Source organism: Amblyomma mixtum, chromosome 10, assembly GCF_055824585.1.
Source record: "Amblyomma mixtum isolate Tamu chromosome 10, ASM5582458v1, whole genome shotgun sequence".
NCBI lineage: Eukaryota > Metazoa > Arthropoda > Arachnida > Ixodida > Ixodidae > Amblyomma > Amblyomma mixtum.
The window spans coordinates 30,365,389-30,386,682 of record NC_143021.1 but is presented as its reverse complement, the minus strand read 5'-3'; the positions used below and the strand labels follow the sequence as shown (position 1 = coordinate 30,386,682).

General features: G+C 51.3%; 1 protein-coding gene across 1 annotated transcript; it reads right to left on the bottom strand.

Moving 5' to 3' along the window:
• Positions 1 to 6,481: 6,481 nt before the first annotated feature.
• Positions 6,482 to 10,447, bottom strand: LOC149325509 (uncharacterized). Its single transcript, XM_089564314.1, has 4 exons — positions 8,783 to 10,447; positions 7,571 to 7,675; positions 7,019 to 7,104; positions 6,482 to 6,815 (listed from the first exon to the last, which is right to left on the bottom strand). The coding sequence occupies exons 1-4, from the start codon at positions 10,169 to 10,171 to the stop codon at positions 6,482 to 6,484; spliced, it is 1,914 nt and encodes a 637-aa protein (XP_089420440.1). The 5' UTR covers positions 10,172 to 10,447.
• Positions 10,448 to 21,294: the final 10,847 nt, after the last annotated feature.

Sequence of the window (21,294 nt, the reverse complement as noted above, 5' to 3'; positions counted from 1 at the left end):
AATGCAAAACAATGCGAATTTCCCGCAGTCAATCATCCTGTCCAAGCTACTGTATTAATGATTCTCCACTCGACTCCGTTTCAACTTATAAGTACCTTGGAGTACACATTGCGAATAACCTTTCGTGGAAGTTTCATATTAACTACACAACAGCCAAAGCCAATCGCATGCTTGGGTATTTGAAACGTAACTTTTCACTAGCTCCGTCTTCACTTAAAAAACAGCTATATACTACCTATGTACGACCCAATCTCGAGTACGCTTCACCCATACGGGACCCTGGCCATGTATCACTGAATAAAACCTTGGAGAACGCACAAAATCGCTCTGCTCGTTTTATTCTCAATAATTACCACCGCACAGCAAGCGTCACTAACATGAAACTAATTCTAAATTTGCCCCCTCTCACTGTCCGTCGTAAGATTTCTCGTATGTGCCTCTTCCATAAAATTTATCATCATAACCATCAACTCAGGACGCGCCTGATCACAGATGCTGCGCATGTTTCTGCCCGTGTAGATCACTGCTACAAAGTCGCCATACCTCGCCACAACACCATGACATATGCACATTCATTTCTACCAAAAACATCCCGTGACTGGAACCATCTACCTGCTGACCTGGTCGCTATCACCGACAACCACCGATTTCGTACTTGCCTTACTAACATATTTTGAAGCCCTTTTTTATTTTCTTTTTAAAACTTGCACTGGCGCATATGATCTGTATGACTGGTCCTTCATTTTATTTTATTTTATTTTTACGTTGATGCTGTACTCTGCTGCATTCTATTCAACCAAACTATTGCACATTTGTAACCGACCCGTGTGCTTTGAATACGTGCCGTTTTTGTTCTTTTTTCGTCGTTGTTGTTGTTGTCTTTATATTTTTTTTCTCTTTCCATTTATTAACCAAATTGCATAGTGTCCCTTGTATTTCTGCCCCTCCCCTCTACAATGCTTTTGTAAGCCCTGAGGGTAAAATAAATAAATAAATAAATAAATAAATATCCTCTGGCATGCCCACGTTATGTGGTACAGCGTGGGTGGTTCTTGGCACCAAGGGCATTTGTCAGTGTATTGTGAGGGATACATTTTGTTGAGTACGTGTAGGTTCGGGTACGAGCCCGTTTGTAGCTGCCTCCACGCGACAGAGTCTTCTCTGCTAATGGAGTTGTGTGGTGATGGATACCGCTTTCTGCAGCCCTTGTACTAATTTAGTATCGCCGTATAATCTTGGGGTACAGGATCGTTCTGCTGGAGGTCGGCTACTTTGGATGCTCGGTAATAAGTGTACCCTTGAGCTATCCTGTCCGCCTCTTGGTTCCCTGTTACTCCCGCGTGTCCCGGCGTCCATACTATCGTATGCCTGATTGGTTCTTCGTTTGGTTGTCGTTGTGTTATGTGGCCCCCAGAGCGGAGTATGCGGAGCGCTCTGTGCCCTATTCTGCCGCGTAGGTAGTTGCGGCATGCTGTTTGTGAATCTGTAAGGATTGTTAGAGACCGTTTAGATCGACAGCCCTCCGCTGCCGCTAGAGCGACGGCCGCTTCTTCAGCCTCGACTATCGTAGTGTTCTAGTGATGCGCTGGTGATCTCGCGTAGGGTCGAGTCAATCACTCTTGTTACCGCATTGCTGTTGTGCTGCCCCGCTGTTCTGCTGTATGTGGCTGCGTCCACGTATACCGTCGTTTCTTGGGGTGCTAATGTCTTTTGTAGGTATTCAGCCCTTGCCTCTCTGCGTGCTTTGTGGAAGTTGGGATCCATGTTCCTGGGTATGGGCGTTACTTTTAGTGTTTTGCGATATTCGTCCGGGATTGTTTCTGTCCTCTGTATCTCTTGAATTTGATCGGCGCGGCCCAGTTTCGTTAGGAGCTCCCTGCCAGGTGGGGTCTGCTGTAGTCTGCGCAGTTGGGAGACTAGTTGTGCCTCTCTCAATTCATCGAAAGTGTTGTGTAGTCCTAGGGCTAGGAGCTTTTCGGTTGAAGTGCTGTGAGGAAGGTGGAGTGCGGTTTTGTAGGCTTTGCGTAGGATCACGTCCGCCTGCTGTACCTCACTCTTGATGGGATTGTAGTAGGGGAGGCTGTATGTCACTCGGCTGACTACCAGGCTTCTAACCAGCTTGAGTGTGTCCTGCTCTCGCATGCCATGACGTTTGTCTGAGACGCGCTTGATCATGCAGGCCACTTGTAGAGTGGATGCTTTGAGTAGTGCGAGGGTGTGGGTGCAGCGTTGGTTTGACTGTATTCACATCCCCAAGATTCTGATGAATGTCTTTTAGGGTATCGACTTCCCCTCGAGGTATACTTTTAACTTTAAGTCGTCGCTAGTGGGGACTGTGCGATTTTGTTTTCCTCTCCAAAATCTCAGGAGCTCGGATTTCTCGGTGGAGCATGCTAGCCCTCTTTCTCTGACGTAGTTCTGTACGCAGGTGGCTGCCTTTTGTAATTTCTCCTCTTTCTCTCCAAGCGAGCCTGTGTTGACCCAGATGGTGATGTCGTCTGCATACATGGCATGGTGTATGCCGTCGATTACTTTTAACTGTTTTGCTAAGCCAATCATGGCTATAATAAATTTCAGGTTCTTCTACTCTCCTTGCACCAGGGGTGCCCCGACGGAGACGGTTGGTTCCAACTGGAAGACTGAAGCTCTTCGCACCAGGGGTGCCCCGTCAGAGACGGTCTTGTGTTCAGTTGAGACGCAGGGGTACGGCGAACACTTCAAATTTTATGTACATTATTTACAATAGATACAAGTTAAGGCACTAGAGACAAATTAGAACAGCAAAGGACAAACAACAAAAAGGTGGAACTGGCTAATACTAGGGGAGGCCCCTACTCGGCTTGGCCGAAGATGCGTAGCATCTCACCTTAAAACGCAGAACCCCGCTTCCGGCTCCGGGGTCCGGTTTTAAAGACATAAAGGCCCGGCCCACATTTCGTAGCAACCAATCATGTTACACTCTTAACATGGTTGGTTCATCCAGGGCATGGCCAGCCCTCCAGCTTCCGTAAGGTAGAGCGCTCTCTCCACCACAAAATAAAACAAAAACACAAATAAACATTCGTGCCAGAAAGTGCGCGAATCGGTTCCGCGGGGCGGGTGGACACCCGTACTTCCCGGCGCGTTCGCGAGCGGCCGCGTTCCAAGAAAGGAGACGCTCAGCTTTGAGTGCCCCCAGCCGCGTTCCAATGACCCCCGCGAACACTATCCGATCCCTTACAGCTATGTTGAAGAGCGTAGGGGAGATGACCGATCCTTGAGGTGTTCCTTCGTTTGGAGTAAGGAATTTGTCTGATCTGAGCTCCCCCAGGCCAATCGTTGCCGTTCTGTTTAAGAGGAAGGCTTTGACGTAGCCGTAGACTCTCCTCCCGCAGTTCAGGTCGTTCATGCCCGTAAGGAGAGCCTCGTGACTGACATTGTTAAAAGCCCCCTTGATGTCCAATGCCATTATATGTTCTCTCCGCTCTTGGGGACGTTCCCGAGTACCTCTTCTTTGATTTGAAGGAGTACATCTTGGGTCGATAGTTTTGCTCTGAAACCGAACATGGTGTGGGGATATAGTTCGTTGTCCTCCTTGTACTGTTGTAATCCCAGCGTCACCACTCGTTCGTACAGTTTTCCTAGGCACGATGTGAGCGAGATCGGTCTGAGGTTCTCAATTGTAGTTTCTTGCCCGGTTTAGGAATTATGACTACCTCCGCCAGCAAACAACCAGAAGACGCCACGGCCTCCCCCTGGCAAGACAGCAACGGTACCGCCACCACCCGGAGCAGCGGAGTTCCCAGCTCTCAGCGCTTCATCTGGCGGCGCCGCCTGCAACCAACCCAAGGTAGGCAGCTGGGCGAGGGTCGCCTCCTCTCCTTCCCCTCCTCCCTCCTCCCCCACCAGCACCGCCGAGACGCAGGAACTCAAGCGCGAGCTCGCCCTCTTGCGCGCTCAAAACGAAAAACTAGCCAGCGAGCTTAACTCGCTCAAAGCCCAATTCCCTACTCCGCCCACGTCGAGCGGCGAGGAAGAAAACATCACAGACAGGGAAATTCCTACTCCTGTGGAGAGTCGCGCCGCGGCCCTGGAGACCCGGGTGACCGCGATTGAAACACAATTGGCTGACCTCCCCAAAATTATCCACGATACCATTGCGTGTCAGGTGGAGAGTGTCATCGCACAGGTGACACAAGCCGTAACTCACATTATCCTAAAATGGATAAAAGACAATCCGCGCGTCCTTAAACGCGTAGGGCCAATCAGGGACGCTAACCGCCCCTCCAAATTCAACAGAGTTATTCCCGATGAATTTGACCTCTCGGAAGACTCCTGCACGTCTGCGCCGGGCACTAGCGGACTGGGGAGTCTTAACAACGTAACCCCACCCTCCGCCTCCGACCATGGCCCCCAACCCTAAGTCGCGAGCAAGAACAACTCAGCCGCTTACACTAATGCAGTGGAACTGCCGTGGTCTCAAGAATCGCACGAAGCGGACTCATCTCCGCCTCTATCTTGAGACCTTTGAGTTCCTCGTTGCCGTGGTTGCCCTTCAGGAACCCGGTGCCGGGGCCAAACTAACAAACTACACTACATTTCAACACAACCCGCAGACATGTATACTTGTTCACAAGCAGTATACTGCGCAGGAGGTCACGCTCCCCACAACACCGCCTTTCCCATACACGATGGTGTCAGTGCTGCCCCTAAAGCGGTCTGACCCACCTGTACACATTCTAAACATTTACTGCCCACCTAAACTTAAGAACGTCACGTTCAATGAAATTTTCACCCAAGCTATGCAGGTGGCTGGAAGGGATCCCCTTCTGATCGTCGGGGATTTCAACGCCCCGAGCAGGCTATGGGGGTACCCCCGGGAGGACAGACGTGGGAGGAAGCTTGCGGAACTTCTTTCCACACTTGGCCTCACTTTACACACTGACCCCGCCAACCCAACACGTGTCGGCAATTCGATTCAACGAGATACTTGCCCGGACCTCACATTTACACGCAACATACGCCATGCCGACTGGCTGAATACAGAGGACACTCTGGGTAGTGATCACTGTATAATCAACACAACCATTTACATGCGTCCCCTGAAACGTCCACTAACACAAGCTCGTGTCCCGGACTGGACGACTTTCCGCACCTCTCTACCCATCGTAGACCCCCTCCAGTCGGGATACGACGCATGGTCCAAATCGCTCACGTCTACACTCACACAACACGAAAAGCTGATACAGCTCACAGGAACACAAACGGACGTGGACAACCACTTGCTCCACCTTTGGGAGGCCCGCCGCAGCCTCACCAAACGATGGAAGAAACAGAAGCATAACAGACGCCTAAAGAAACGCATCCTCGAACTCACACAACGGGCAGCAGAATATGCTACTCAGCTAGCCGACACTAACTGGGTGGACCGGTGCAACGCGGCTGCGCGCCAGATGTCTGGCCGCAACACGTGGCGCCTATTCCGCGCTCTCATTGATCCAATACAAACACGCACGGAAACCCAACGCCACTTACATAGGGCCTTGCACAACTTTAAAGGATCGACAACACAACTAGCGCACACGCTCAGGGATCGATACCTGTGCACCACTAAGGACCCCCGGCTGGCGGCGTACTCTTATGCAGGCGAAGAGAACATGGAGCTGGACACTCCGTTCCAGCTCCACGACCTCCGGGCGGCCTTAAGCAAGATGAAGCGGGGCACTGCACCCGGGCGCGACAAGGTTACGGTCAAGCTCTTGGCCAACCTTCCCGACGCAGCCTACGCCGCGCTCCTCAAATACATCAATAGCATTTGGGACGGAGAGACTCCTCTCCCTCTCGATTGGAAATCGGCTCTCGTGACCTTCATTCCGAAGGCCGGCAAACCTATTGATGTGGAGAACCTTCGCCCCATCTCCCTCACGTCTTGTGTCGGCAAGCTGATGGAGACGATGGTGCGTGACAGACTCTCCGATTATCTCGAAACACAGCACATTTTCGCGGACACTATGTTCGGTTTTCGTCCTCACAAGTCAGCACAGGATATACTTCTGCAGCTCCACCACGACATTTTAGATCCTGTAGAATGTCCCCACTGTTTCGTCTCGTTGTCCAGTGAAGTGACGCATGCCAGTGTGAAGGGAACAATGCCGTGCTGTTTATTCAGCGAGCATATTTAAAGAGAAATAGTGGCAAGGGGGTTAAGAAAGAGGGGACACAATATCAAGTCAGGGCGAGGGCACAGCGCTATCTTGCGCACGCAGGTTGCGATACGATACATCCTCCTCCGTCACAGTTTTTCGCAGCACATTTAACGCTGGTGGCTGATTTGCTTGAAGTTCTCGTCGTAATGAAGGCGGTCAAGCGGCTTTCTCACACGTGCGGACCGGCGGGGTTGCTGGGGCGCCGGACTGGTGTCTCTGGTCGGCATAACCGGAGCCGCTGGTGCCGGTGGTAGGGTTGACGACTCTTCCCGGGCTAAAATGCTGTCATCGCTAGATTAATCGCTGTCTGAGGCCTCAGTGTCAAACTTCTCCTTTGTTGCCAGTAAATGTTGTCGATTGCGCCGCAACGTCTTGCCATCATTGGTTTGCACGTAGTAGGAGCGAGGAGCTGCCGCTGCAGTTACCTTGGCCTTGCGATCCCACGTTGTCCCCTTAATGCGCACGACGTCGTCTTTTTGAAGTGGGGCCAGGCATCGGGTGGCGTGACTCGCCTGCTCATGTTTCTTGACCCGTGTAACAGCCTGACGTCGAAAGTCTGGCAAAGTCGTGCGCAGGGTCCTCCCTTGGAGCAGTTCGCCGGGCGACCGGCCGTCTTCCAATGGGCTTGATCTGTAATTGAGCATACCAAGCCAAAAGTTTTCATTCGCCTCTGTGGTTTTCTTGAGGATACGCTTTACTACTTGCACTCCCTTTTCGGCCAGCCCATTGGACCGAGGAAACATCGGGCTTGACGTAACATGTTTGAAGTCGTACAGCTCAGCGAAAAGAGCGAACTCATGGCTGGAGAACTGTGGGCCATTATCTGTGCATACCTCCATCGGGATTCCGAATCGTGAAAACATGGCCCCAAGTTTTTCGATGACGCCGGATGCCGTTTGGTCGCAGAGCTCCTCGACATCTGGAAAATTCGACATGGCATCGTAAGCAATGAGGTAGTATTTTCCGCCATATTGAAATATGTCGACACCAACGCGGTACCAGGCTTGGGTTGGAGTGGCGCGGAGCATCAGTGGCTCTGATGGTTGGTTATAAGCATACTTTCTGCAGGTTGAACAACCCTCAATCATCGATGCAACGTCACTGTTGATGTTTGGCCAGTACACCAGCTGCCTTGCCCTTGCTCTGCACTTCGCAATGCCAAGATGCCCAGCATGAATGCGTTTCAATGTCTCGGCCCGCATGCTTCGAGGTATAACGACCTTCGTTCCTTTAAACAGTATTCCACCCACTACTGAAAGTTCAGCAGCCACAGATTTGAGCGGACCTTCAACCGTGACCCCGTCTGCGAGGTTCTGCATCACCACTTTGAGATAGGTATCAGCTCCCGTCTCACGCGCAAGTAGTGCAGCTGTTCTGTCACTCACCAGTGCAGACAAAATGCTGATGGCATGGACTTCAACATCTTCTGTCTCCGAGTGGCTGATGTCAGCAGGACCCGCCGACCTTGAGAGCATGTCTGCCAACTGCATCTGTTTACCCGGAACAAATGTTAGAGCGTAATCATATTTCAACAGTCTCAGGAAAAACCGCTGCAATCTCGGCGGCATGTCTGCTATGGCCTTTTTTGATATATTTATTAGCGGCTGATGGTCACTTTCAAGCAAGACTGGGCGACCGTATGTGAAGTGGTCAAACTTCTCACAGCCAAATACGAGAGCCATCGCTTCTTTTTCGATCTGTGAATAGCGCTCTTCACACTCTGTCAGTGTTTTCGACGCGTAAGCGACTGGCCTCCAATTTACGCCGTGCCGCTGTAGCAGAGCTGAACCGATGCCGTTCTGTGACGCGTCTGACGTCACTTTTGTTTCTTTCTGTGGGTCAAAAATTGCGAGTAATGGTGCCTTGGTGAGCGCGTCGCATATATCTTTCCACTCTCTCTCGTGATTGGCCGTCCATTCGAATAAAACATTTTTCTTTAGAAGAGAGCGGAGAATTGGTGTTCGCAGAGCTAGGGATGGCAATTACTTGCTGAAGTAATTTACCACCCCGAGCAACCTGTGTACTGCCTGTTTGTTTTGTGGTTTTGGCATGTTCCTTACGCTTTCGACCAGGGCCGGACTAGGGCTTATTCCTTCGCTGCTGATCACGTCGCCTAAAAATGCTATTTTTTCGGCGCCAAACTCGCATTTTGCAACATTGAATGTCAGGCCTGCAGCTTCAGCTGCTTTTAGTGCACATCTTAGTCGTTCATCGTGCTCTTCTCTGGTAGTGCCCCAAATGAGAACGTCATCCACGTACACCCGTACTCCAGGAACACCGTCAAAGACTTCATTCAGCGCCTTTTGAAACACCTCGCTGGCGGACGCGAGCCCGAAAGGAAGCCGGAGAAAGCAGTACCGGCCGAAGGGCGTTGCGAACGTACAAAGTTTCGACGACCGCTCCTCAAGCGGGATCTGGTGAAAGCCCGCATTTGCGTCTAGACGAGAAAAGAACTTAGCTCCCGCTAACTCCGCCTCGATATCTTCCCGACGCGGCATCTGGTAGTGCTTTCTTTTCAGGCTGTCGTTGATCCTTCTCGGATCCATGCACACCCTCATTTTTCCGTCTTTCTTGCGTGTAATGACTAGTGGGCTTACCCAGTCGGTTGGGTCGCTGACCTTTCTGATGATTCCTTCTTTCTCCATTCGCTGTAGCTCAGTACGCAATGGCTCCTGTAAGGCAATGGGCACCCTCCGAGCAGCTTGAACGACGGGCACAGCGTCCTTGCGCAGCAGTATCCTGTATTCACGTTGTAAGCACCCAGTTCCTTGAAAGAGCCCAGGGTACTCCCTAGCCACTTCATGAGAAGAGGTCGAGGTGACGGTGTCCACTGTGCGGCGAAGTAGACCTAGCAGCTCGCTGGCTTGAAGTCCCAAGATGGCCTGGTGGTTTTTCTTGACTATGAAGAATTCAGTGCAAATTTTTCGTTCACCTACTTGCACCGGCGCTGAGCACGTGCCGCAGTGTTTGATGATACCACCTCCGTACGACCGCAGAACGGCACCACTGGGCTTCAGTGCACCTGCATTTAACGTCCGAAAGAGTGACATAGGTACAAGATTCGCCTGGGAGCCAGTGTCGACCTTGAACGTCACCTCCTTGCCGCCAAATTTGGCCTTCACACACCAGTCGCGGTTGCTTATGACACTGCCAATGGCTATGTCCAGAACGTCAAAATCGTCACCTTCGTGCTGTACTTCTTGAACGTGGGCATTCGCTCTGCAGCACGATGCGAAGTGGTTGGGCCTGCTGCACGAATAGCAAGTCTTGCCATAGGCAGGGCACTGTCGTGGGGCGTGAGTGCGGTCGCATCGACTGCACCTGGAAACTCGCCTCGAGAGCTGTTGTAGCTTCACTCCGGTTCTACTCGAAGAGACAGCGTTGATCTCGGACAGTTTCTTTGTTCGACTCCAGAACTCGTTCTGACGTGCTGATGTTTCTGCCGCCTTGCACAAATCTACGGCTTTTCCCAGAGTTAGCTTCTTTTCCCGCAGCATTTTTTCTCGCAGTTTTGGAGAGTTCGTGCCGAATACAATTTGGTCGCGAACCATATCGTCTGCACTTGTCCCAAAGTTGCAATTCATGGCCTGCTTTTTTAGGTCGCGAAGGAACTGTTCGAATGGCTCTGCTTCGCCTTGGATCCGTGAACGAAACACATACCGTTCGTGTACTTCGTTCTGTTGCTCGACGCAGTATTCCTCGAACTTCGCAATGACGGTGGCGTAGTCTTCTCTGTCTTCCCCGTCGGCAAACAAAAAATTATTGAACACTTCAATTGCATCCTCACCGGCCACGCTAAGGAAGAGTGCAGTTTTTGCTGCTTCTGATGCTGGCTTGCTGGCAGTGGTTTTTTCTGCTTCTGATGCTGGCTTGCTGGAACTGGACGTTGCTTGCAAAAAGAGTTCAAATTTCTGTTTGAACAACTTCCAACTTCGACCGCCGTCTCCTGTTAGACGCAGTGGTTCTGGCGGCCTTAGGCGCTCCATTTCTTGCTTCCAGCAGCACGCCGCCGGCAGCCGTTCCAGGTCCTAGGTGCAGGGGCGTTCCTTAGGCCGAGCCTTATCCCACTTCTGACACCATGTTTCGTCTCGTTGTCCAGTGAAGTGACGCATGCCAGTGTGAAGGGAACAATGCCGTGCTGTTTATTCAGCGAGCATATTTAAAGAGAAATAGTGGCAAGGGGGTTAAGAAAGAGGGGACACAATATCAAGTCAGGGCGAGGGCACAGCGCTATCTTGCGCACGCAGGTTGCGATACGATACACCCACAACGACAAGGTGGTCCTGGCCTTGGATCTTAAAGGCGCATTCGACAACGTCAAACATGAAGTAATCCTGGACCACCTCAGTAACACCAACTGTGGCCACAAAACATTCCATTACATAAGACAATTTCTTACAGACCGTCAAGCCTATATACGCATACAAGATGCGGAACACGGGCCATACACCATCGGCTCGAGGGGAACACCTCAAGGCGCGGTCCTGTCTCCCCTGCTCTTCAGTTTGGCAATGCTTCGTCTTCCCTCCAAATTGTCTTCTCTGCCCGGGATACATCACGCTCTTTATGCGGATGACATTACAATCTGGGCCACGCAAGGTAACCTGGGCCACATGGAGTCCTGCCTGCAAGCAGCGGCAACCCTAGTCGACGACTACGCGGCCTACTGCGGACTCCAGTGCGCCCCAGCTAAATCAGAATTTGTGCACTTACGTCCCTCCCCTCGGGACACAACACCGCTTCGCATCAGTCTCCCCTCGGGACCGATCCGGGAGGCCAAGGAGATCCGCGTCCTTGGCCTCTTCATACACCACCAACGCAGAGTCGACACCACCCTAGCCAAACTTCGCACGGTGGGAGACCAGGTGGGCCGCATGGTCCGCCGGGTCTCCAACAAGCGGGGCGGATTACGCAGCAAGGATGCACTGCGGCTTGCCCATGCTTTCGTAACGAGTAGAATCCTCTACTCAACTCCCTACTTGCACCTGCGCAAACACGATGATGACCAACTGGAGGTCATCCTGCGGAAAGTCATCAAGCGGTCTCTCGATCTCCCGGTCACCACGTCCAACCAGAGGCTTCTGGCTTTGGGCGTGGTGAACACATTTAGGGAGCTTCGAGAAGCCCACTTAGTCAACCAATACACGCGTCTTTCACAGACCACGTCCGGTCGCCGCCTCTTGGACCGGCTACACATCAAACATGACTACCACATTGAGGAAAGGGAGAGAGTGCCAGAACCCTGGAGACGCGCCCTCCGGGTCCGACCCCTTCCCCGCAACATGTCCAGAGAAGACCATAGCGGTCGTCGCCAGGCGCGCGCGGAAGCGTTGGCGCGATACTATGGTAACCAAGAACACGTGTATTACGTGGACGTTACCGGCCCACACCACGGGGGGTGGTACACGGCCGCAGTCGTACACAACACAAACACAGTTAACGGGCTCACTTTCAAAGCCTACAACGCAACACACGCGGAGGAGATTGCCATTGCTCTGGCTCTCACGAATCCCAAGTCAAAACACATCATCACCGACTCGCGAGGGGCCTGTCGGAACTACGAGTTGGGCTGGGCTCCCCCGCTTGCCTGGCGCATACTGGAATATAGCTGTCGATGCGAAGATCCAACTCCACGCAACCTGATTTGGGCCCCCGGTCACCAGGGACTCCAGGGAAACGAACAGGCCGATCAGGCCGCCCGCGCACTCTCTCCCCGGGCTATCTCCCTGTCCTTAGAAGGGTACTCCCAATCAGACAATCTGGCCCTTACATTCAAACAAATCACCGATTACTACAAGGAGGAGCACCGGCGCTACCCGGCCCCTTGTAAGGGTCTGGATCGCGCTGACGAGCGCCTCCTCATCAAAATTCTTACTAACACTGTGCTGTGCCCGGCGGTGCTTAAACACTTCAATACATCCTTTGATGGCGCGTGCCAGTTCTGTGGGGAGGTGGCTGACACCTTCCACATGGTTTGGGCGTGTCAGTCAAACCCATCTATCCCCCCCAACCTCAACCCCACCAGAGAGGACTGGGAGGCGGCCCTGCTCGGCTGTCAAGACCTAAAAAGCCAACAGGCTTTGGTTCAACGGACGCGGGCGGCGTTGCTTGCCAATGGGGCACCGGAATAGGGGCTCCACCCAGTATTGTAAGGGGAAAGGGCCAATAGGGTCCTACCCCAATCATCTTTCTGTAAAAAACTTAATTTCCCATAAATGTTTTTCACCACCACCTCCGCATGCTTCCACTCCTCAGGGACGGTCTCCGCTTCCCAGTGTTTGTTGAGAAAGTCGGTGAATTCTGCGACTAGCTCATCACTGAGGTTGCGGATGAGTGCATTATTGATCTTGTCTGCACCCGCGGCCGTGGTTCTGGTTGTGTTTCGAATCGCTGCGTAGACCTCTTCTTGCGTGATGGGTCTGTCCAGGGTATCGTTCTCTCTTATCCGGTAGCGCTCTGCGCAAGGTGCTGGATTTGTGTCGTCGAAGCACTTAACGCGTACTTTCTCCAGAAGTTCTGAGTCTAGTCCCTCGAACTGGTGAATTAACCGGTAGATGGCTTTGTTGTTTTCTGCCTTGGTCTTGGTTGGATCTATGAGAGCCTTGAGGATATGCCACGTCATCGCTGTGCTCAAAGTTCCAATGAGGGAGTCACTGAATTGTTGCCAATTTTGCCTTGCCAATTGCGCCGCGTTCTCCTGTGCTTTCGCTGTGACTTCTACGATCTTAAGTTTTAGTTTTATGTTGTACTTTTGTTTCTTCCACCTCTTGGTGAGCCCGCGTCTAGCTTCCCAAAGCTTGAGCAGCCTGGCATCTACCTCAGGTGTCTGCGTCGTTCGCGCGATTTCTTTAGTGTACTTGCGCTGTTTTTCTTTGAGCATGTTTCCCCACTCTTCTATCGATAGGATCCCGTTCGCGGCGAGATTCCCGTCGCATGCCTCTCGAAAAGGGCTCCAATCCGTAATTTTTGCCGATCCCAGGTGGCGCTTTAGCCCGTCTTAGGTTACTTGCGTTTTGAGTATGTAGTGGTCACTCCCGAGATTTTCTAACAGATTCTCCCACACTGCCTGTTCCGCTCCCCGTATGAATGTGAGGTCGCGGCACGTGTCTATACTGACGCTGTTTCCAATTCTGGTTGGAGTGTCCGAGTCGGTTAGGAGGTTGCAGTCAGTGTTTTCTGCTGCCTCTGCTAGCGGTTTACCTTTCGGGTTAGCTGTTTGGTATCCCCAGGTTTTGTCCATGGCATTGAAGTCTCCTAGTATGCTTAGTGTTGTTTCTTGCTAGTTTGCGTGCGCCGTGGAAAAGTTCGTGAAATTTTGCTTTCCTCTGTTTTGGAGGGTTGTATGCATTCACAATGAAGATGCTGCCCCTCTTTCTTTTCTTCTTTGGTATAATTTCTACTATCACGTGTTCTACATCGGTGTCGGCTATCCTGTCGTGGTTTATGGCGATGAGCGCCTTACTGACTAGGGTTGCCGTTCTTCCTTTTTCCTGAGTCTCGTAGCATGTATATCTTGCGAGCGCTATGATGTCGGGCGGTCTTTGTTGTGTATAGATGTGTTGTTGGAGTAGGTCCTGCTTCTTGCAGTAGCCTCTGCAGTTCCATTGCCATATGTCTAAAGTTTCTTGCTTGCTTAAGTTTTTGTTGGCCATATTTAAGCTTCAGTGTTGTTTGTGGGCGAGTTGGCGAGGGCTGCCAGCGCGGGGCTTTGGTAGGCCTTTTTTCTAATGTTCTCGGCGAATTTCTGCTTGCGAATGCTACTCCGGTGATCTGTGACTTGCAGTTGCACTTACTGCATGATCTGCTGCATCATCTGCTGCATCATGTGCTGCATCATTTGCTGGATTTCTGCCTTAAATGTAGTGAGATCCTCGTTGCCTGTTTGCGACGGGGCTTGGGTTTGTAATGTTTGTGGCTTCGGAGGGCGGTTGAACTTAAGGTCTCGTACTGCCTTTGTGAGCTCTGCTATTTGGCGCTCTAGTTCTGTCTGCCTAGCGCGTGATAGTTCTAATTCGCGTCTGAATGCTGTTTTCTCCGCGTCCTCCTGTCTATGTTGTTCGCGGTTGCTTTTTGTGTTCTGTTCTGTTTGTTAGTTATCCCTCCCGAGTGCGGAGCAAACCAGGGGCTTTCGGCTCCCCAGCTCACCTTGACGCCGCCGCTCTTTCGGGTCTGCTTCTGCTTGTTCTGCTGCTGCTGCTGCTGTTGCTGGCTCCCTCCCTTGATGGCCGGGCGTGGCAGGGGTGGGAAGGACCGTGACCGGCTCCGTGACACCCGGGATCTCAAGCGACTCTGCGAGGTCTCCCCCTCCGAGCTGAACCACCTAGGTTTCTCGCCACGGCCGTTCCGGCTGCGGCGTCTGCTCTCGCGTCCTCCGCCGTTGTTGGCGCTGTTGGCCTTGCCTCGCGGCTCCCTGGCTTTCTTTAGTCGGTCTTGGCACTCCTTCGATCCGGTAGCGTGGCCGCCTCCGCAGATCAGGCATCTCGGGGTACACTGGTGGTATTTTGGCGGGTTTTGCATCCCGCACTGTTTGCAAGCCTTGGCGTCCGGTGTGGGGCACACGTCGGAGCGGTGACCTTGTTGGCAGCAAACGTAGCAGATTTGTCTTGTCGGCCGGTACGGGTAGCACTTGTACTCGGCTCCGCAGTAGATGGCGTGTTTCGGTGTGATGGGACCGTCAAAAGTGATGACGGCTGTCTTGGTCTTGCCTAGTCTTCGGGCGCTGTGGATGGTAACACCCTGTGTGCGCGTCCACAAGTCGGCTTTCAGTTCCTCCGGTGTAGCTCCGGGGTCCACTCCGGGGACGCCACGCCGGGGGGGGGGGGGGGGGGGGGGGGAGGTCCGAGGACGTCACGCCAGGTGTCGTCCGGTGTGGCCACGTAAGCGTTCACGTCGTATGAGCGTTCCTCGATCTTCAGGCTAGTGATGCGTCTCGCGAGCTGGGCGGCCTCTTCGTTCGGCGTGCTCACGATTATAACATTGGATCCTGTACGGAGTCTGGTGATCAAGTCTCTTCCTTCGAACTTGTTGTTGCATGCCGCGGCGACGGCCCGGGCCACTTCGAATTGCTGGAGTGACTTGAGTACAAGTCCCTTCGGTCGAAAAATAATCTTGGAATCATCCCTGGGGAGCGGGAGCAGCCTTCGCCTGGGCTGCCGTTGCGTTCCTTTCCCGTCTCTTTTTCAGCGCGCCGGCAGCTGGAACGCCAGCTGTCGGCGTAGAGGCCAGGGTTACCATTTCGAGGCCACCTTGAGCGGCCGGGAAAATTGCGGCGTTCCGGCGGCGTTCCGTCGGCGTTCCGTCCGTTTCTTCTGTGTCGCTTCTTTTGGCGTTTGGTCAGGGCCAATTCCCAATTTGCCTGGTCTTCTTTTTGGGTGTCTTGCTGCTCCTGCATGGCAGATTTCTCGATTCCCCCGCCTGCCGAATTCCCGGAGTCGGAGATGTCGAGGAACGCGTCGTCCATCTCCTGTGCTTCTAGCAAATTCTGGGCTATTCTACTCGTTGAGGACTCAAAATTTGGGTATTCTGCGGTGCGGGAGGCGGTTCCAGGCTGCATCGCGGTCGCTCAGAGGGCCTGGCTGCCCGCGAACGCCCGTAGTCATGCTAAGCCTAAGTAGGCTTAGTGGCGAGCGTTTCCCTCCAAGAAGTCGCCCGAGCCACGCGGGGCTTAAAAGTCCGGTAAAATCGCCAAAAATGGTCCCACCGTCTTGAAGGCGGTGTCCGGGTGATCCAGCTTGTGAGTTCTTTCAGATCCAACAAAAAGTTGGTGGCCCAGTGGGTCGAGATAGTCCGTGGGGGTTGAAATCTCCGGAACCCATGCGACGCACGTCCGCACTCCTCCGCTACCAAGGAGAGAAAGCCTGGACACCACAGTACATGTCTCTAAAGCAACCTTCTAAGACAGCACCGTATTCACTACACGCGCGGCTCCTCCTCCGCCTTGCCGCAGCTTTTTGCTTCGAAATATCCAGGCTTAACGTTAGCTAAGTCACAGCCATTTATACAGAAAAAGGTTGTAGCGCCGAAGCAGACGACAAGCAGAAAGCTAGACGGGACAGGCGCCTGTCCCGTCTAGCTTTCGACGTGTAACGCGGGTGCTAGGCCTCGTCAGGAGACATCTTAGTCTCCTTTAGCCTCTCCCCGCGGACACCATGTATTGTTGCCCACAATAAATAAATAAATAAAATTTAAGGGGTGGCACCTCCAGTTTTATTACAGCTACCACTACGTGAATGTGACGTCCAATTTCAGCATTTGGTGGATGCATGCCTGGTTGCACCAAATGCCAACTGAAGGTCAAGGCATGTTTAAAAATCCAGGGGGCACTTTGTTGACCTAAAGTGCGGTGAGGCAAAAGCCTTAAGTGTGGTGCTGCTGCTTGTGTCACTGATGCGTTCTTAAGATGTTAGGTTTCGCCTCTAAGAGTGGAACGCGACAGCGTCTTGCAACGCTGCCATGAGTCCATAGAAGGCCATCGCCCGTTCGGTTGTACGCCTTGCTCGTCGGTAAATTGGTTTTTTAGGAAAGGAAACTATCTGTCTCGCATATCAGGGTGTACACCTAAACCTCCCCGTAACGGGAAGGGATGAAGATGGGAGTGAACGAAGACACCCTATTCACCATCGTTTATAGATCCTTTTCAGTTCCGCATCTCCTCGCCGCGCCAACGGGGAGCATGCGGCCCGTCGCCGCGCCCGCCACCGCGGCGCTGCTGTCGATGTTTGCGCCAAGGAAGTGCGTCGTCTGCTACAGACGCGTACCGTTCCGCTGTCCTCCCGCAGGGTTTAATCGAAGATATTGCTCACGCTTCCTGGCGTCATTATCTGCGCTATACAAGTTTAAGGAGTTAAACTACGTGTGCGTAGAAGCGACCAGTGCTTTAGAAAGATGGGCCTCAGTGATTACGTTTCGTCTTGGGCAGAATAGTCGCTTTCGTGCGTCTGTAGAATGCGGGGTTTCCAGCGCATTGCGCTTGAACGGGGACCTTACCCCTCTGTATCAATCCCATTGGTCGCGAGTAATTTTTACTCTTGCTTTAGAATTGCGAAATTGATCAAGACCGGATTTACCAATAAGTTTGGTTTATTGGTTTATTGGGGTTTAACGTCCCAAAGCAACTCGAGCTATGAGAGACGCCGTAGTGAAGGGCTCAGGAAATTTCGACCACCTGGAGTTCTTTAACGTGCACTGACATCGCACGTTAAAGAACCCCAGGTGGTAGAAATTTCTGCAGCCCTTCATTGAAGTTGCAAAGCCTGAACGTCTGCCCCGAGTTTATTAAATATTAGAAGAACCCTCGAGACTAGTCTCCAGAGGTGCCACAAAGCGAGTTCTTAGTTTTCAAGGAACATATAGAGAGCTGCCCCATAGATATCATGTTGACATTTTTCTGCTGCCTCTGGCAAATACTAATAGAATAAAAAAAATCAAAATCACACACACGTCTTTAGTGGAGTTGCATTAGCATCTTACATCGTGAAACTTGGGAGAAAAAAACCACCTAGGCGCAAATAATTTCACAAGGACACAAAAAGAGACGAGGACACAACGGACAGGCGCCAACTTCCAACTGTTCTGGGCAAGAGCAATTTCTCTGCGCAAGATTCTGGGCAATTCTGGGCAAGAGCAAATTCAAGCAGGCGAGGCTTTTATTCGAAGCCTTTCACAGAAAGAAAAAGGCAGCCTTTTGCGTGAGCGACACTTCAGTTAAGTTGTATGCGGCAGAGTACGATTTTCTGAGCAATAATGTTCGTGCTAGGCGGTAAGTCACGGCTGCGATAAGGCACGTGGTGTGTAAATGTGGGCGTTGCCTGAGACTATAAATGCATGTGTTTTTTCGAGCAATAAACAGTTGAAAGTTGGCGCCTGTCCTTTGTCTCCTCGTCTCTTTTTGTGTCCTTGTGAAATTATTTGCGCCTAGGTGGGTTTTTCCCAAGTTTCAAAAAGCAAAACCAACTAGCCCGTCAGCATGCCTTACGTAGCATATTATAGTTTATTAAAACTCCTCACACACTTTCAGGCATCTTCCTTTTCACTTCGTTCACCATTTACACAAGCTTTGCTTTTTTACGTTCCCTCCAAGCTCTATTGGCACAGTCGTTCTCTTGGCTCTTCTTTCGGGAAAAAAAGTACATTCGTGTGACCAAATAGAAGTTTGCAATCTGTGCTGTAAAATCACATCTATGCTCTGGGCAACCGATACAGTTTGTTTATTCCAGAAAAGGTCCCTAAAGGCATCTTTTTTTTATGCTTGCACAATGGTCTCTGCTGTGCTTTTCACGCATGCTGCCTGTATGACCATCATCTATGCTCTGGGAAACCGATACAGTTTGTTTATTCCAGAAAAGGTCCCTAAAGGCATCTTTTTTTTATGCTTGCACAATGGTCTCTGCTATGCTTTTCACGCATGCTGCCTGTATGACCATCTCTAGTGCTTCTGGCAGGTCTTGTGTCACTTCACCTAGACTTGTTGAAAACGCTTTCTTCAGTTTTTCACTGAGTTGGCTAATTTCTTTCTTCTTTTGCTCCTGAGCAGCAGCGGTGCGAATGAGCCTCTTCCTCAAAATAGGTGCTGCAAGGCACAACTTTTTCTTGGGTTTCAGTCCACTTCTTCTTTTGAGGTCCTTGGTCATTTTCGCACACTTTATACGGACTCTTTTTTCTGCCTCAGACAGAACTCTGCATTGCTTGTGGTATGCAGTTCCTCGCCCGCTAGAGGTGCAACCATGAGAGGCTTGCATAGTTTGTACAACCTGCACAGTTGCCTCTACATCTTCTAAAGAAGTGATTTCCAAATCCATAGGCAGCATCGGCACGTTTTCCGCAGGCAGATACAACATAACTCATGTCTTCGCGAACTACGACACTCTGAGTACTGAATATGCATCTGCCTCCAAACCTGCGTTATAAAAAACAGTTTGTGATCGGTGCCCGTTTTCATCTTCAAGAGCTTCCGATCTCCACTGACGAGGTAACCTCAAAGAAGCGCTCTTCTCCACCAGCTCATTAACATGCAAGCAGCTGACTTGCACGGGCTCTGGTTGCTCTCGCTCGATATCCATATCGTCTGCAGCGTCGCTCTGCGTTGCCACTGCGTTTCTTGAGACGGTTGCTCTCTTTTTTGGAGATTTTCGCCGTTTACGATTTGAGGATAAGTACAGCGGGAGATCAGGATGGTAGGAGATGGTAGGAATTGCATCACTCCTTAGAGACCATACACCGCGCTCGATTTCAATCACTTATCTGTTGATTACATGCTTATATGACTTCACAATATCCCCTTCTTGAAAGTGGGCGTCGCACACTTTGGATGTTTACCCCAATAGCTTGTCTGCACGAGGTATCACTCTCGGCCATTTTTCAAGAACTGGATCGGTCGACGGAGAAAAAAAGTGCCTCTTCTCCGTGTTGCGCCGGTACCCGCTGGTACATCCCGGCACGAAACACGTTGGCATTTGGTTGCCAGTCCTAGCTCATTCTAAAGAAGATTAATGACGCACACTACCTACCCTCTGACAGCGAAAAAATCCAGAACCTGGCGTTCGAGAACATTCGGCAGCCCGCGCTACTTGCACGCTGGGCCCACACCATGAGCGTCCACACCCGACTACACACCGAAAGCTGCTGAAGCGTAGTGCACAAACACTCAACTCATAACGAAAGGATCACTTGATAGCAAGAAAACGCGACGCAAATGCGTACGGCTACCGCAGCGTCAGCAGCGTTGCTGCACCGCAGCGTGGCTAGCTAGCGTCGAGCGTGGCGCAAACTTCGACTGCAGCGCCATCTCAGTGGCTGGGCGCAAATCGCGGCCGCTTCGGGTGAAGCAGTTTCGAAACTAAAGAGCTTTATAAACGGTGGTATTCACTAGACGCCCCTTTGTTCATTCCAAACCATCGAGCTGGCATGGTGGAGTGGTAACATGCTCGTCTCGCACTCCGGAGACCGGGGTTCGATTCCCGAGCTCGACCTATTTCCTACTCAGTTTTATTTATTTATTTGGCCTGACTATAAGGGTTTATTAGGCTAATTGGGGTAATTAAGCATCTAACTAAACTCCGTCCCACTTGGACGATCACTATATGATCCCTATAATTGGTTGCATGGGTTACTAGCCAAAGTGCAATTTGCCGCGTTTGAAATTCGCGCACTCTGACGTCACGACCGTTTCGACCAATTGAAAAGCGTGACATTTCTGTGGACAGCTCCTGCTTACAACGATGAGGCATTAAAGGCTTCCGCCTTAACACATAAAGTCACCTATCTCGATTGTCTTACTCAACCGAAGGCCTCTTCTTGGACCGCTCACAGCCGGAAAAAATAGCAGCAGGCCATCTCTCTAGAATATGACAATACTGTTCTTACTCCGTTGCGGAGGGAGTTCTTTGCTTCGAGCTGAGCGTGCTAATTTCCGTGCAGCCCGCTGTACAAGGAATGCTATCGAAACACAATACGTTGACTTTTTTTAAGGCAGCATATGGGATTCATGACATCTTATAGCGCTTGAAAAATATCGGGCACGCCGATCGAGTGCGCCAAAGCTTTCTCGTAATGGCGTTCATGATGACGGCGAATATACATCGGAGATTCTACGTTCAGTGCGCATATGTTCTGCCCCCCATTTTCTTACATGCACCCAAGGCTTAGGTTCCCTCTCATCACTTTAGGAACATGGCTCTCTCATCTGAAGCTTGCTGCTGTGCCTCTATTACTTGATCTTGGTGTGGTTAACACTCTCCTGAAATACTATGGCAGCTGAAGGTGTCTTCTGTTAATTGTTAATTAAAAAACTAGCGCATAAAACTACGACAAAGACAGAGGAGGAGACAGGACGAGCGCTAAACATCAACTGAAGATTTACTACAACAAACAGGTACTTAAAAACACTTCAGTGGCACATGCGTACACTGGGTTAAAAAGAGCGCAAACTAATCAAAATGTGGCAAACTGCTTCGGAGATGCATGGTTTCTTTCATGGTCAATCCAAGTGATGTCGTGCTGACACACTTATCACCTTGGTAGAGGTGATAGATAGACATGTAGAGGTGTCCTCTACCTTTCATGTTCATCCCTACACGTCTGACACGCATGCATCGACTATTAGGGTTTCTCA